General features: G+C 33.8%; 1 protein-coding gene across 6 annotated transcripts in view; it reads left to right on the top strand.

The window, feature by feature from the left end:
- The window catches only part of LOC126967984 (excitatory amino acid transporter), a 79,975-nt gene that overhangs the window by 57,919 nt on the left and 9,212 nt on the right, over positions 1–12,844 (top strand). For 2 of the 6 annotated variants that reach the window (XM_050812739.1, XM_050812740.1), the window contains exons 2-7: positions 7,620–7,775; positions 7,884–8,217; positions 8,286–8,423; positions 8,577–8,785; positions 9,538–9,709; positions 10,987–11,181. In XM_050812739.1, the coding sequence (XP_050668696.1) occupies positions 7,637–7,775; positions 7,884–8,217; positions 8,286–8,423; positions 8,577–8,785; positions 9,538–9,709; positions 10,987–11,181 (1,187 nt within the window). In that variant the 5' untranslated portion in view covers positions 7,620–7,636. Of the gene's footprint in view, positions 1–2,512; positions 2,740–7,298; positions 7,776–7,883; positions 8,218–8,285; positions 8,424–8,576; positions 8,786–9,537; positions 9,710–10,986; positions 11,182–12,844 lie in introns of those variants that run through there. The other 4 variants (XM_050812738.1, XM_050812736.1, XM_050812734.1 and 1 more) reach the window with 4 other exon arrangements.

Here is a 12,844-nt window from a genome sequence, read left to right as displayed (position 1 = left end):
TGGCGGCCATATTGGAAACCAATAATACTACAATAATAACACACTCAAGACTTATCCCGTCAATGACTTCGTGTACAGGCGGACTAAGGTTTAAAGATCATATTTTATTCTTATTAAAAACATACAAATTCTTACTTAAATGAGAACAAATTTATAAATAATAATCTTACGATATATCGTAAGCTATAGCTGACGTGTATAAATTACGTATAGCCGACCCGATAGCAGGAAATGAATATTATTGATTTGTCAGTGTGTCTAAGAAGATAATGTCAAGCGTGGCTGACTCTTTACGACTCATCCATCAAAATCGGCTACAGCGATAATAGATTTGCTTCCCATTCAATCTTGCTGAATTTCCGTTAAAGATGATCTGTCTAGCACGCATTGTCTATACGCTTGAAGATTGTTAGTTTATAGTCAAAACCCTCTTTCTCGGGAACGCGTGGAAGTCTAAAAATGAAATAAGTCGTAAAATGAAATACTTACTTCGGTCCGTTTGCTGTTTTAATATTTAAGCATGTAAATCAATACGGCTATTTTAGTCAGCCCTTATTGATAGCAACCACTGCTGCACAACACTTTTTAATGTTAAAAATTTCAATATTATATTATTATGTCGGTGACTTTAGTTTTATTTCTTGTTTCCTTTTTTTTTTCTTGTCCCGAACTATTAAGCCTTACATCTTCACGTTGAGATTTGGCTAGTTGTTAAAGGGCAGAATTTCAAGACGATACCTCAATGTAAAACAAATGACAATGACACTTACTAAAATATTGTAACCTAATCTCTGAGTGTTCCATTTTCAAATATCGGGATTTTTATTACATAATATTTTTTTACAAATGACCAATTTGTCAATTGACTGCCGGCAAATTCTTCCTTCGCACAACACGCCATAAATTAGAATCCTATAATCATCCCCAGCATCTGAATGTATGTCGTTTGGTTTTCAAGGAAATTTCTTCCACGTTTTTTTTTAATTAAAATACGGGACGAAATTAGCAGGACGTTCAGCTGATGGTAATTACAATTCAGTGCCGCTCAGGATTCTTGAGTGGCACTACAATTGCGCTCGTCACTTTGAGACATAAGATGTTAAGTATCATTTGCCCAGTATTTTCACAAGCTACGACGCCCTTCATACCGAAACACAGTAATGTGTACACATTACTGCTTCACGGTAGAAATAGGCGCCGTTGTGGTACCCATAATCTAGCCGGCATCCTGTGCAAAGGAATCCCCCACTGCTGAGAACGTACAACTAAGCAGTGGTATGAGCTTCCTTATGCAGTATTTTCGGAAGGATACGACATGGGCACCTTCAATAAAGCGCGTACACCTTCCGCACGAGTTGAATGCAGTCGGGACCTGGAGTAAAGAGCGGAGTATCTCCCCCCACTGTCCACACACCTCGCCTCGCGCGTCTACAGTGCAGTGCTGTGCCGTAGTCGTCACTTATCGTGTAGTCTCGTTAATATGAAAGTTGCTATCCTGGGTTATTTGTTAGAATCTAATAATAACTGATCCAAGTTCATCAGACTCCGTTCCAAAAGAAACGAGTTTTCATTGATCGCCAACCACGAGAAATGGCGTTAAATGTTTTAAACATGTGTGTTGAAGAAAGGCAGAACAAAAAAGTGTGTGTGTATTTATGTATGCACGTAAGAAGTTATACTTCGTGCTTATTCCTCGTGCTATTCTACGTTTGTAGAAAGAACAATATTGTAAAAATCTTGCAACGGTGGCTTTGACAATTAATTATTAAATTACGAATACGGCTGTACGGGCTTGAACCCTTTGCCTATCCTAATAATAGACGAAGAAACCAAAAAAAAACAACAACGATGGCGTTGACAATTTATTAATAAATAACGAATACGGCTGTACGGGCTTGAACCCTTTGCCTATCCTAATAATGGACGAAGAAACCAAAAAAAACAACAACGATGGCTTTGACAATTTATTAATAAATAACGTATACGGCTGTACGGGCTTGAACCCTTTGCCTATCTTAATAATGGACGAAGAAACCAAAAAAAATAACGAATATCGCAAACGTCAGAAAATTTTAGGAACCAACTTCACCCTGTTACTTTTGTGTTACAGTGATGCGGGCGCATCTTAAAATTTCAGTCTCATATTTTTTTCACAACACGCCTAAAGAAGTATAACTTCAATAATTTTTTCATCATTATAACCTAGTGTATAATGGTAAACTTAAGGCATTGTTTAAATTTATCGACACCCTCTTGATTATCGTCACCAATTATAATAAGGTTACAGCACTATCACATTCCTCAACTCTGCACTAAACTCGCGCGACAATATCTTGACTTGCTATTGGCAGATACAAACTCACAAATTAAACTATACGATCTATGACAAGTAACATTAAAACTGTTTACTGATTCAAACTGACGTTTAGATTGAGTATACGGGCGCATAATTGGTTTGATTGTTCAGTCACAGTTAACCTATAACAGTTTGTAAGTTCAATAAGCAATTTTCTCAGTGATGAAAATAGCCTTGCCTCATGACCAAGTGCAGTTCAGTCACGTGTAGACTATCAGAAATTCTGCATTGCATACTAGCATACGATATATTGTTTTAATTATATTCTGTGAGGTGTTATATAAACATGGTTCGATATATATTATTTTGGAAATTCAAAGAATAATTTAACAGCAAAATTATACATAAAAGTGGGTGATGCTTGTAATCATTTAATATCATTGGTAAGTAAATTAATTTAAATATAAAAGTTTTCATGAAATTCAATTATATTTATACAGTGTTTAATATTTTATGGTGTGCTTTGCATGTTCCTCTCGGAACTTTAACAAGAATAATGAAAGAAGACAAACTTTTGTCATATTCTGGAATGATAGGAAGAAAATGAAAACAAACAATGAATGTATTGGAAAGAAATTTTAAATAAGTTTTAGAATACGAAAAAAATTGTATACTTGTCTATACACACTATACAGTTTGTAAGTTATACGCTATTGTTATGTAAGTGGTAGTGTGTAGAACTAAGTAGGTAACTAAAGTAAAGTAGGGCGTGTTCAAATTAAATTATAGTATATTTCTTTGACTAACGCAAGTGTTACACATTTAAATAAAACACTTTTAAAGGATTAAAACGCGTGTAATTGTAACGGTGTTCCTTCCCCTGAAAACGAGATCTGGAAAGGTCTTGAAACGTCGGGCTAACTAAAATAAAAATGTAACTTTTACGCAAACATCTAATGTAAAACCGTTACAATTACACGCGTTTTAATTCTTTAAAAGTGTTTTATTTAAATTAAATTATATTTTTCTGTTGAAGATGTTGTAATTTAAAGACTTTTTTATTTTACGCATTATGATGTTCACACAATAATCGAACAAAGTAAAAACTGTACATTGAATATTCTTTTAAAATAATACACGTTCAATTTGTTCTACAAACAGAACTCGAGCCTTAGATTTACAGTATTTATGTCCTGGCACAACGCAGAAAGTTTTGCATCTTAATTAAGAAGAGGTGGGGGACAAAATATTCAAATTCAAATATTTTTATTCGAAATAGGATGTGACATCACTTATTGAAAGTCAAAAACTACCACCCATTCCAAAACGAATGCCTCAGACCTGAGAAGAATGGGCGCAACAAACTCAGCTGCCTTTGTTTTCGTCAAAAAAATATGTTGGCAAAGTAACATTGTACAGTTAAAGTTATTATTTAATAGCCTGAGGGCGGTCGCCCTATTCCCAATCTGCAGTATTATAAAGACAGAAAGAAAGTCGTTTGTGTTAAAGTAACCTTTACTACACAAACGTTTTTTAACAATTATTTTCAATAACGTAATACTTTTCTCTGAAAATTTTCTGGGATCTTGCTGTAAAAGCATATACATCGCCACACAAAAGACCAACTTGACTTAGCCTAGTAGTAGGCATTATAAGTTTATGTCTGTTACGGTATACATTACATTATCAAGAATATATTGAGAAGCAACAGTCAAGATGTAAATTTCTTTAAATTTTGCTCTCAATGATTTATAAGTAACATGTTACATATTGTTGCTTTCGGACCACGTCATGCATAGTCACAATATCCAAAACAAATTAACACTTTTAGATCTCAGATACAAACACAATACAAAGACTTAAAGTGTAAGAAAAAATAGTAGAAAATATCAATTGTTATGCAACATATTTAGGGTAAATACTACCGAGAAACCTGTAATAAAATAAAAATCTTTTTCAAACTAGTTATCTCGCGCAAATCATTAATAAAATACAATAATTTATTACATAACAAAGTAATAAGAAATGATCTGTATGAAAACTTCTAGGCAGTCCATTGAAAAGGCTCTCTGGTCCATTGAAACTTTAACTAGTTGATTATGTGATTAAACAAAGTAAATTGAAAATCACCAAGCTGAATCGTGGGGATCAAATAGTCTGTGAACAATTAGATTGCTTGGCGTTGCGAAGTGATGTCGCTTAATTGTGTATTTACCTCATTTATGACGTCAAAAATTTAAAGAAATAAAAATTTTGACTATTGCCTCTCAATATCTTCTTGACAATGTTCTTCATTAACATTTTGTTATTTTTAAAGTGGATATCACTTTAATAACCAAAATTTATGAACGATGTGGGACTCGAACCCTCAGGTTCCGTCCGAGCGCCCTTATCAACTGAGCTAACCTTTCCAGTGACGTATGGTTCGTAAATCTTGGTGTGTCTTGTTCAACTTACTTACTTTATAGTTGATAACCTGCTCAACCCCAATATTTGCATATTAGGAAATTAAATTGAGATGTCGTTCTTTCTAAACAATTTATTATTTTAAATGATTTGGTGAATCCTTACTACTTTGAGCCAGAACCGGTGAATCCCTTCTACAAATTTGCTAAAAACAGCGAAAATCACAATGTTAACACGAGGGACAAACATTATCTTGCCTAGTACTCGGTTAGGTTGAATTAATAAGTCATTTATTGGGCGTATATGCTGTTACAACATGATCCCAGAAAATGTACAAAACAAATGTGTTATCAAATTCAATAGAATTGTTAAAAATCGTTTGTGCGGTAAAGGTTACTATAATATAAATGATTTTTCTTTATGATACCACAGACTGGATATGGAAGAAATACACTCTATTAGGCTATTTAAAATTATAAATTTTACTGTGCATAAATGTTGAAACTAGATTAAGAAAAAAAACCCCGCTGAGTTTCTTGCGCCCGGTCTTCTCAGGTCTGAGGCATACTATTTCGAAAGAGTTGAAGTTTTTGACATTCAATAAGTGATTATTATTCCTATTTTGAATAAAAAATATTTGAATTTGAAATTGTTCTCAAGAGCTGTATACATTTCTGCCGCTGAATCCCATCATCGCACCCCACTCCACCAATTTAAATATCATTTGGATGATTTTATCCACGTTGCGGTTTCCAAGGAACTTTCTTCGACGTACGACCAAACAAACTTCCTCGCATGGTATTCCGAGAAAATTACGAGTCGGTGTCCATTTAAAAGCGCAGAAACTTACATAAGAAGCTGTTAATGATTCGGTGATTACGAAGAGAATACGGGCGGCGGTGATTACTTACTAACTATTATTTCAGAAAAAACCTGGTCCCTTCTAATACGTGTACGTGTTTCCTATCTAGATACGTTTTGTTCTAACGGCACATGATATTGACGAGATGGCGTCATATGTATTAGTTACATTCATTTGGAACTATTTTTATATATTGGCAATGCATCTAAACAAATGATAAATCTGTTTGACAGAGAATACTGTATGGTATTGTGAGGTATGAAATAAATTCTAAGAATAGACGTATTTGTGCCTGCGACATTGTTTATTGAAGTGGGTTTTCAAAACTAAAAAGATTTAGCGATATGATATACTCCTCAAAATGATTAGGTCAACAAAATTTTTATGTTATATTGGTTAAACTACAATTGGATTTTTAATAAAAAATCCTTCCTTATTTCTAAATTACCACATTTAAAAACTTTTTTAAATTTACATAGTTGGCGAAACAATAATTGGTGATAATAATTACAAAAACATAATATAGTTTATTTTTGTCTCAAGAAACGCATTCAACAATCAAACCATGTACAAGTTAGTACATACTTACAATAATTTTATTTTGATAGAAATCAAAATATAAATTTAAATATATCACAAACACCTATAAATATTAAAAAGATGTGTACATACTTAAATTTCGGTCTAAAATCAAAAAATAATAGAAAATTAACAAAAAAAAACGCTATTCGAAAACAATAGATATAATATGCACTAAAAGTATAAGAATGATTGCGTATTTTTAAACAATCAAATTAATTTAATTCTAGTTACGATTATTGTTATTTTTGGTGTCAGCCAAGGTAGTCTGGTAGCTACATACATAGTTAGTTATAAGTAAGATGTGCTTGAGTCGCACTCGCGACGTGAGGAGGCGAGAGGCAAGAACGGGGAATCAGCAGGAGGACATCGGGCAACCGAGTCCCAAATGTTTTCAACGGCCGTCGAGCTTGTATTCGTATATAAAATGTTTGGATGCATAAAAGTACCAAACTCGTTCGCGTGATATCAAATTGGCCTTCATTGTCCTCTGCTGTTTCAATCTGGGCTTGGTGACTAGTACTCTACAAAAATTTACTACAAGACATGTAAGGTTTGACCAAATCCAAAATGTATGTTAGAAGTCTAAGCCCAAATGGAAATAAAATATTAATATAATTTAAAATACTATACTAAACACAAAAATAATATACTCTTAAATTTCCCCACTTTAATGGTAAATAAAGGCGATAAATTAGAAGTATTCAACTTAATTTAGTTTTCTCAATTTTACTCAATTTCGAAAGTTCAAAATAGCCAAGAAATTATTTATGTATAAAAACCATGCAAATTAAAGGATAGAGTGTGAGATTTTGCGATGGAGTGGCTAAGTTGTTAATTAAGTTTAAATATTAATTCAACCATAAATCATTTTCATCAAAAATCTTATGTTTCCATTTAAGCATTTTTACAAATACATAAACACACACTAGACATAAAACCAACCATTAAAACATTAAAATACTATATTTATAAGAATGAAACCATAAAAATGCTAGTATTACTGTTAATTCAAAAATGTCTGTGCCAATATGAACCTTAAATATAAGATGTAGGAATGAAGCTAACTGCGCAAGTCATGATCGATCGAAATGTTGACAGACTCGGCTTGATACATTCCAATGTTTTATTGAACCTATGTTCGTACATATGTACGTACACATTCTTTCATTGATGTTAACTTCAATTATTGTGAATGAATCTATTAAAGTGCGCGCGCATTTTCATTGCTAGCCTGCATAGAAACATTTCAATTCTCAAGTAATCATTTGTGTTGCAATAACCAAGATCATAGGAAGTATACTGTAGCAACGTCATGAAATAAAAACCATTTTGAAAATTGTTTTATAAATTGTAAAGAATATATATTTTATATTAGAAGGGACAGTGGAAGAATATAAATAAAACTAAGAGGCTCAAGAAAGTTAATTACAGGTTTCTTTAAGCCTGTAATGGAGAAAAATAATCGAATTTCAGAATATCTTTTCGCAAAAATGGGTCCAAGTGATAGAGGTCCGACAACTACAGAAGAAACTTCAGCCCCTATTGAATACACCAAGCTGAAGATATGGATTATGGATAATACACTACTGGTAATCACACTGGCTGGGGTAATAAGTGGAATCACTGTAGGTAAAAACATTGCTATATCAATATCAAATATTATTCGTAGATGTAATTTGCAATTATTCAAATATTAGTAAAAAATTAGATGTGAATTGCATTTATTTCTTGTTTTAGGTTTTGGCCTCCGTCCTTATAATTTAGGACCAAATGCATTAGTTATCATATCATATCCAGGAGAACTATTTATGCGGCTTTTGAAATTAATGATTTTACCACTTATTATTGCGAGCCTCATTGCTGGATCGGCTAGTCTCAATGCTAAGATGAGTGGAAAGATTGCTATAAGAACTTTACTGTATTTTGTACTTACATCAATGTTTAACGCATTTTTGGGAATACTTGTGGCTGTTCTTATTCATCCTGGCCAATCTGATTTTAAAGATAACTACGAAAAGGTTGTCCACAATCGGGATCACAATATTTTAGACAGTCTTTTAGACATAGGGAGGTTTGTATTTGCTATTGAAGTGACGTTTTTTCTACATTGTGCGTGCAATATAATTTTAATATTTTTAGAAACATCTTCCCAGATAATATTGTTCAGGCAGCATTTCAACAGGCGTATACAGTTTATGTCGAACCCGAAAATGTTTTTGTTAACAACTCAGCTGCGCATGAAAGTGAAAGAGTTTTAGTACGTATGGTAAAATACAGGTAAGCGGGGTAACTGCCTCATAAAATTCATTGTATAGATTTCATTCACATAATATGCAGTATCATCTAATTAAAATATTAACATTTTGAAGATTTCTGAGATATTTGTGAGATTACTTATAATGTGAGCATTAAATAATATTTATTTTTCAGATCTGGCACTAACACTCTTGGTCTGGTCTTCTTCTGTTTAGTATTTGGAAGTTTACTAGGAACACTTGGTGCTAAAGGCCAGGTAGTAGTAGATTTTTTCCAAGCCATATTTGAAGTAATAATGAAGATGGTAACCGGTGTAATGTGGTTTACACCTATAGGTGTCAGTAGTGTTATAGCTGGAAAAATACTTGGTGTTGAAAATGTTGGTACGTATAAAATTCAATGCATTTTATTAAATGGGAAAATTGTTTCTTCTTTTTATATGATAAATCAAGACTATTTTCAAGACATTTAATAACAGTGTATTATATTATGTGCCATTTATTCGATGCCTTTATAACATCCTGTAGGTAGTGACAGGATATCGTTGCTATACTTAGGATCACAAAAATGCGTCAAGTAGTCTTGGCAGTCCTCTCGTGATTTTAAGCTGACATTGTCTAAAGAATCCTGAAGAAAGCAAAACAGGTGGAAAGATTTTTCCCCTTTCCATTGATTAATTCTGCCTTCTTTCTTTCAACTTTTTTTATTAACCTTATCAGTTATAATTAGCAATGGAAATTCGAATGGATGGTTCAAATAGTTACTTGTAATCCGCATATTAGACCTTTTAGAATTTCTATTGACGATATTGATCGTTGATATGGTTGATAGTAAGCTGGAAATTGCTTTTTTTAAGAGGAATAGAAGTAAAAATTTGCTCGAACTTACTGGAAAGTGATTACCGCCGCTAAGCTCTTCTGAGGAATTCCAGGATTCTCTGACTGTATTAGAGATGGTTTCAACCTAGGGTATTCATTACATAGTACTCTCCTGTATTGAAATACAGGGAAGATGGTGAAAATTTATTAATGAGCAATTCTAAGGCTGAACGTGATTTTTCCTACTTCAGTGGAAATTTTAAATTCTTTTAAAACCAATAAATAATCAATCATAATCGTCTTGTATTTGTTTACAGCGGAAGTTATGTCACAACTTGGTTGGTTTATTACAACAGTGTCTGTGGGTGTCTTTCTATATCAGCTGATAGTAATGCAGCTACTATACTTTCTATTTCTGGGTAAGAACCCATATAAGTTCTATTGGGGATTATCACACGCAATGCTAACGGCGTCGGCTACAGCTTCTACGTGAGTACTTATTAAATAAGTGCTGCAAGCTTATATGTTTATAAATACATATTTTTTAAACTTAATATCATTTACGTGTGCTACTTTTGCACTATTAATGCTTCTTTTAACTTATTTGCTTGTGAGATCATCGATCGAACTCTTTTGATACATTACGCACAATTTTTACTCTTAATTATTTTAATTTTTCTTCTTAATAATACCAATATTTACTCATTATTATTTATTTTTAATATTGTAATATATTTTGATAAATTTTATTGTACTTTTGACAAAACAATCAAAAATTTTAGAAATATTTAGTTTCATTCTTTATTAAAAAAAATTAGGTCAGCGGTAGAACAATGCATCAATGGTCTGAATAGAATTCCATTCTGCTAATGAACGTTGCTCGTACTTTTAAAAGTAAATAAACTAACCATATTTATTATAATGGCCTAGTCTGTCCATCTTTTTATCTTTCAAGATCCTTTTCGCCAGGAACGCGTAGATTAGAGCAATTTCTTGTGATGGACCGCAATCATCGAATTTTATAAATCTTTATATTAAGTTGTATGTACATTGGGCACCGCCACCACCACACAGCCCGCATTTCTGCAACAACTACAACTTCAGGAATCCACCAGCGAGCGGGGATGACGTCTTCATATTCCATGCTCTTGAAGTCTACCAAGGCAGTGAGGCACGACTGACGTCACTCATATTGTATCCAAGATGGGATCCAAAAGTGGATATAACTCTGACAGCACTGTGCTTGCGTCATTTGCTGCGAGTGTTGCGTTTGGCGCTCACGTCGCGCTGCACCGTGCGGCATGCTCTTATGTGGTTGTTCACCTTTATTTATTATTACCGCAATATTGGTCGCCTGGAACCCGACTACTTATTCTATTATTAACCGACTTTGAAAAAGAGGAGGTGCCAAGCTAAATGTAATAAGGTACCTACACTCGCCACGCGTGACTTTGAAAGGGATAACTTGGTCTAGAACCAAATAACCCAAGCGGGCAAGCACCGACCTATCAATAGGAAGCGCATACAAATAAGAGTATTTTATTAATATTAAAAGTATATGATTTGCATAAGAGTTGTATTAAATTAAATCTGTAATAAGTTATTTTATACTTTTGAGATTTTGAAGTCGGTTTTTTTAAACGTAGTTTTTTTTATGTCTTTTCCTTCATTTGATCAGTTTTGTATAGTCACACCAGCCCTTTTCTATTTTTAGTTTTCACAATAAGTAATGGAATGTTATTATTCACTTTCTGTCAATTTTTCAGGGCTGCTGCATTACCTATAACGTTTCGTGCAATGGAAGGTCCACTACGCATAGACACTCGTATCACTCGGTTCGTCCTTCCGATTGGCTGCAACATCAACATGGACGGCACAGCACTGTTCCTAGCCGTCGCCAGTGTATTTATCTGTCAATTAAATAACATGCGTTTGGGGTTCGCACAACTTGCCACTATATTGTAAGTATATTTATTCTCTAATCGACTATTTATATTTAGCTTTTCCAACGTCATCGGAAAGGAATTAAAGGTATTGTTATGTTCCTAAAATAGATAAGGGTATTAATAACAATTTTTTTACACCTAGGAAACACTGAAAATATTTAGAAAATGAAAAACGGCTTAATGTACGGTTTTTCGAAGTAATCTCCGTTGCTCTATACACATCGTCGCATCGTCGATGGAAAGGGGTCTTTTCAATGCCATTTTTTTTCTTTTTTTGGCTTTCACCGCATCTGCAGGGCTCGTATAGCGAATACCTCGAATTTTATCTTTAGTTCTTGGGAATAAATTAAACAGGGCGCCAGAGCAGGACTGTATGGCAGATGACTCATTATCTCGACACCTGCCATAGTCAAATATTCAACAGTAATATATAATAACAGAAACATTCAGCGTTTTGCGGAGTGCGCTGAAGCATTGTCGTTGTGAAGGAGGATCCTGCTTCGTGGGCGCTGCTACCGATTTTTTTCCAAGACAACAGGCAAACAGCAGTTGACATACCAGTCTACAGTAACTGTCCTTCCATCTTCTAGCACACCTGTCGCGAAATGACCTTTCCGACCAAAGAATGAGGCAGTCATCTTTTTTCCTTGGCTTCTTCCTTTCTTTACCTTAGTTGGCCGATCCTCGAAAAGAAAAACACCCACTGAGCCGATTGTCTTTTTGTTTCGGGTTCGTAGCAATATATCCAGCTTTCATCACCTGTGACGATGTCAAATACAGCATTTGAATCATCGCCGTTGAATTTATCTGACATTTGGCGACACCAGTCCATGCGAAGGTGTTTCTGGTCGTCGGTTAAAGTATAGAGAATCTATCTGGTACAAATCTTACTGACGCCTAAATGTTCGTGTAATATTTTTTGAACTTGACTCATACCAATGCCTAGGCTTGCAAGTATATGCTGATAGGTCACTCTCTTATCTTCCTCTATCATACGTCGCACAGCACTGATGTTATCTTCAGTAGTCGCTGTTAAAGGACGTCCCTCACGCGGATCATCATTGAGATGGCTATGTCCACGCTTAAACTCGTTCAACCAATAATTGTAAATAGTGGCACGAGATGGGGCTTTATTAAGAAATGCTTATCGCAGCCTATCATAACTTTGTTGTTGAGTAAGCCCACAACCAAAGTCATAATAAATCATTGACCGAAAATTTTCTCGCGTTAGGTTCACTTTCACGTTTAATAAGAGTTTTAGATTTGCCGCCAATTCACAGAAACAAATGACAAATGAATGCAATATACTATTACATCAGGTTACCAAAGAGTTCTAAAATTGGAATTCAAAAAAGATTTCATTAGCGATGTTTCTAACTGTCCAGTTCTAAACATTTTCAGTGTTACCCAGGTATACTTATAAATATAATTTTATTATTTTCATTGCCAATGTTTAGCAGTAGACTTGAGGGATTAAATATATATTTTACTTAATAAATATTTTATTCTCGAAGTCTGTGTCTCGGTGTCTAGAGAATACCAGAGTTAAGAAGTAAAATTCCCAACATAATGCTGACTAGACACCATTTTGGTACTTTAATTAATTATTGTTGTATTAGTTAGTGTAATATTGTTATTAGTTATAAGATTTCTGTTAACTTTTTGAACCAAATAAACC

Source organism: Leptidea sinapis, chromosome 14 (assembly GCF_905404315.1).
Source record: "Leptidea sinapis chromosome 14, ilLepSina1.1, whole genome shotgun sequence".
NCBI lineage: Eukaryota > Metazoa > Arthropoda > Insecta > Lepidoptera > Pieridae > Leptidea > Leptidea sinapis.
This window is presented reverse-complemented; position numbering and strand designations above follow the sequence as displayed.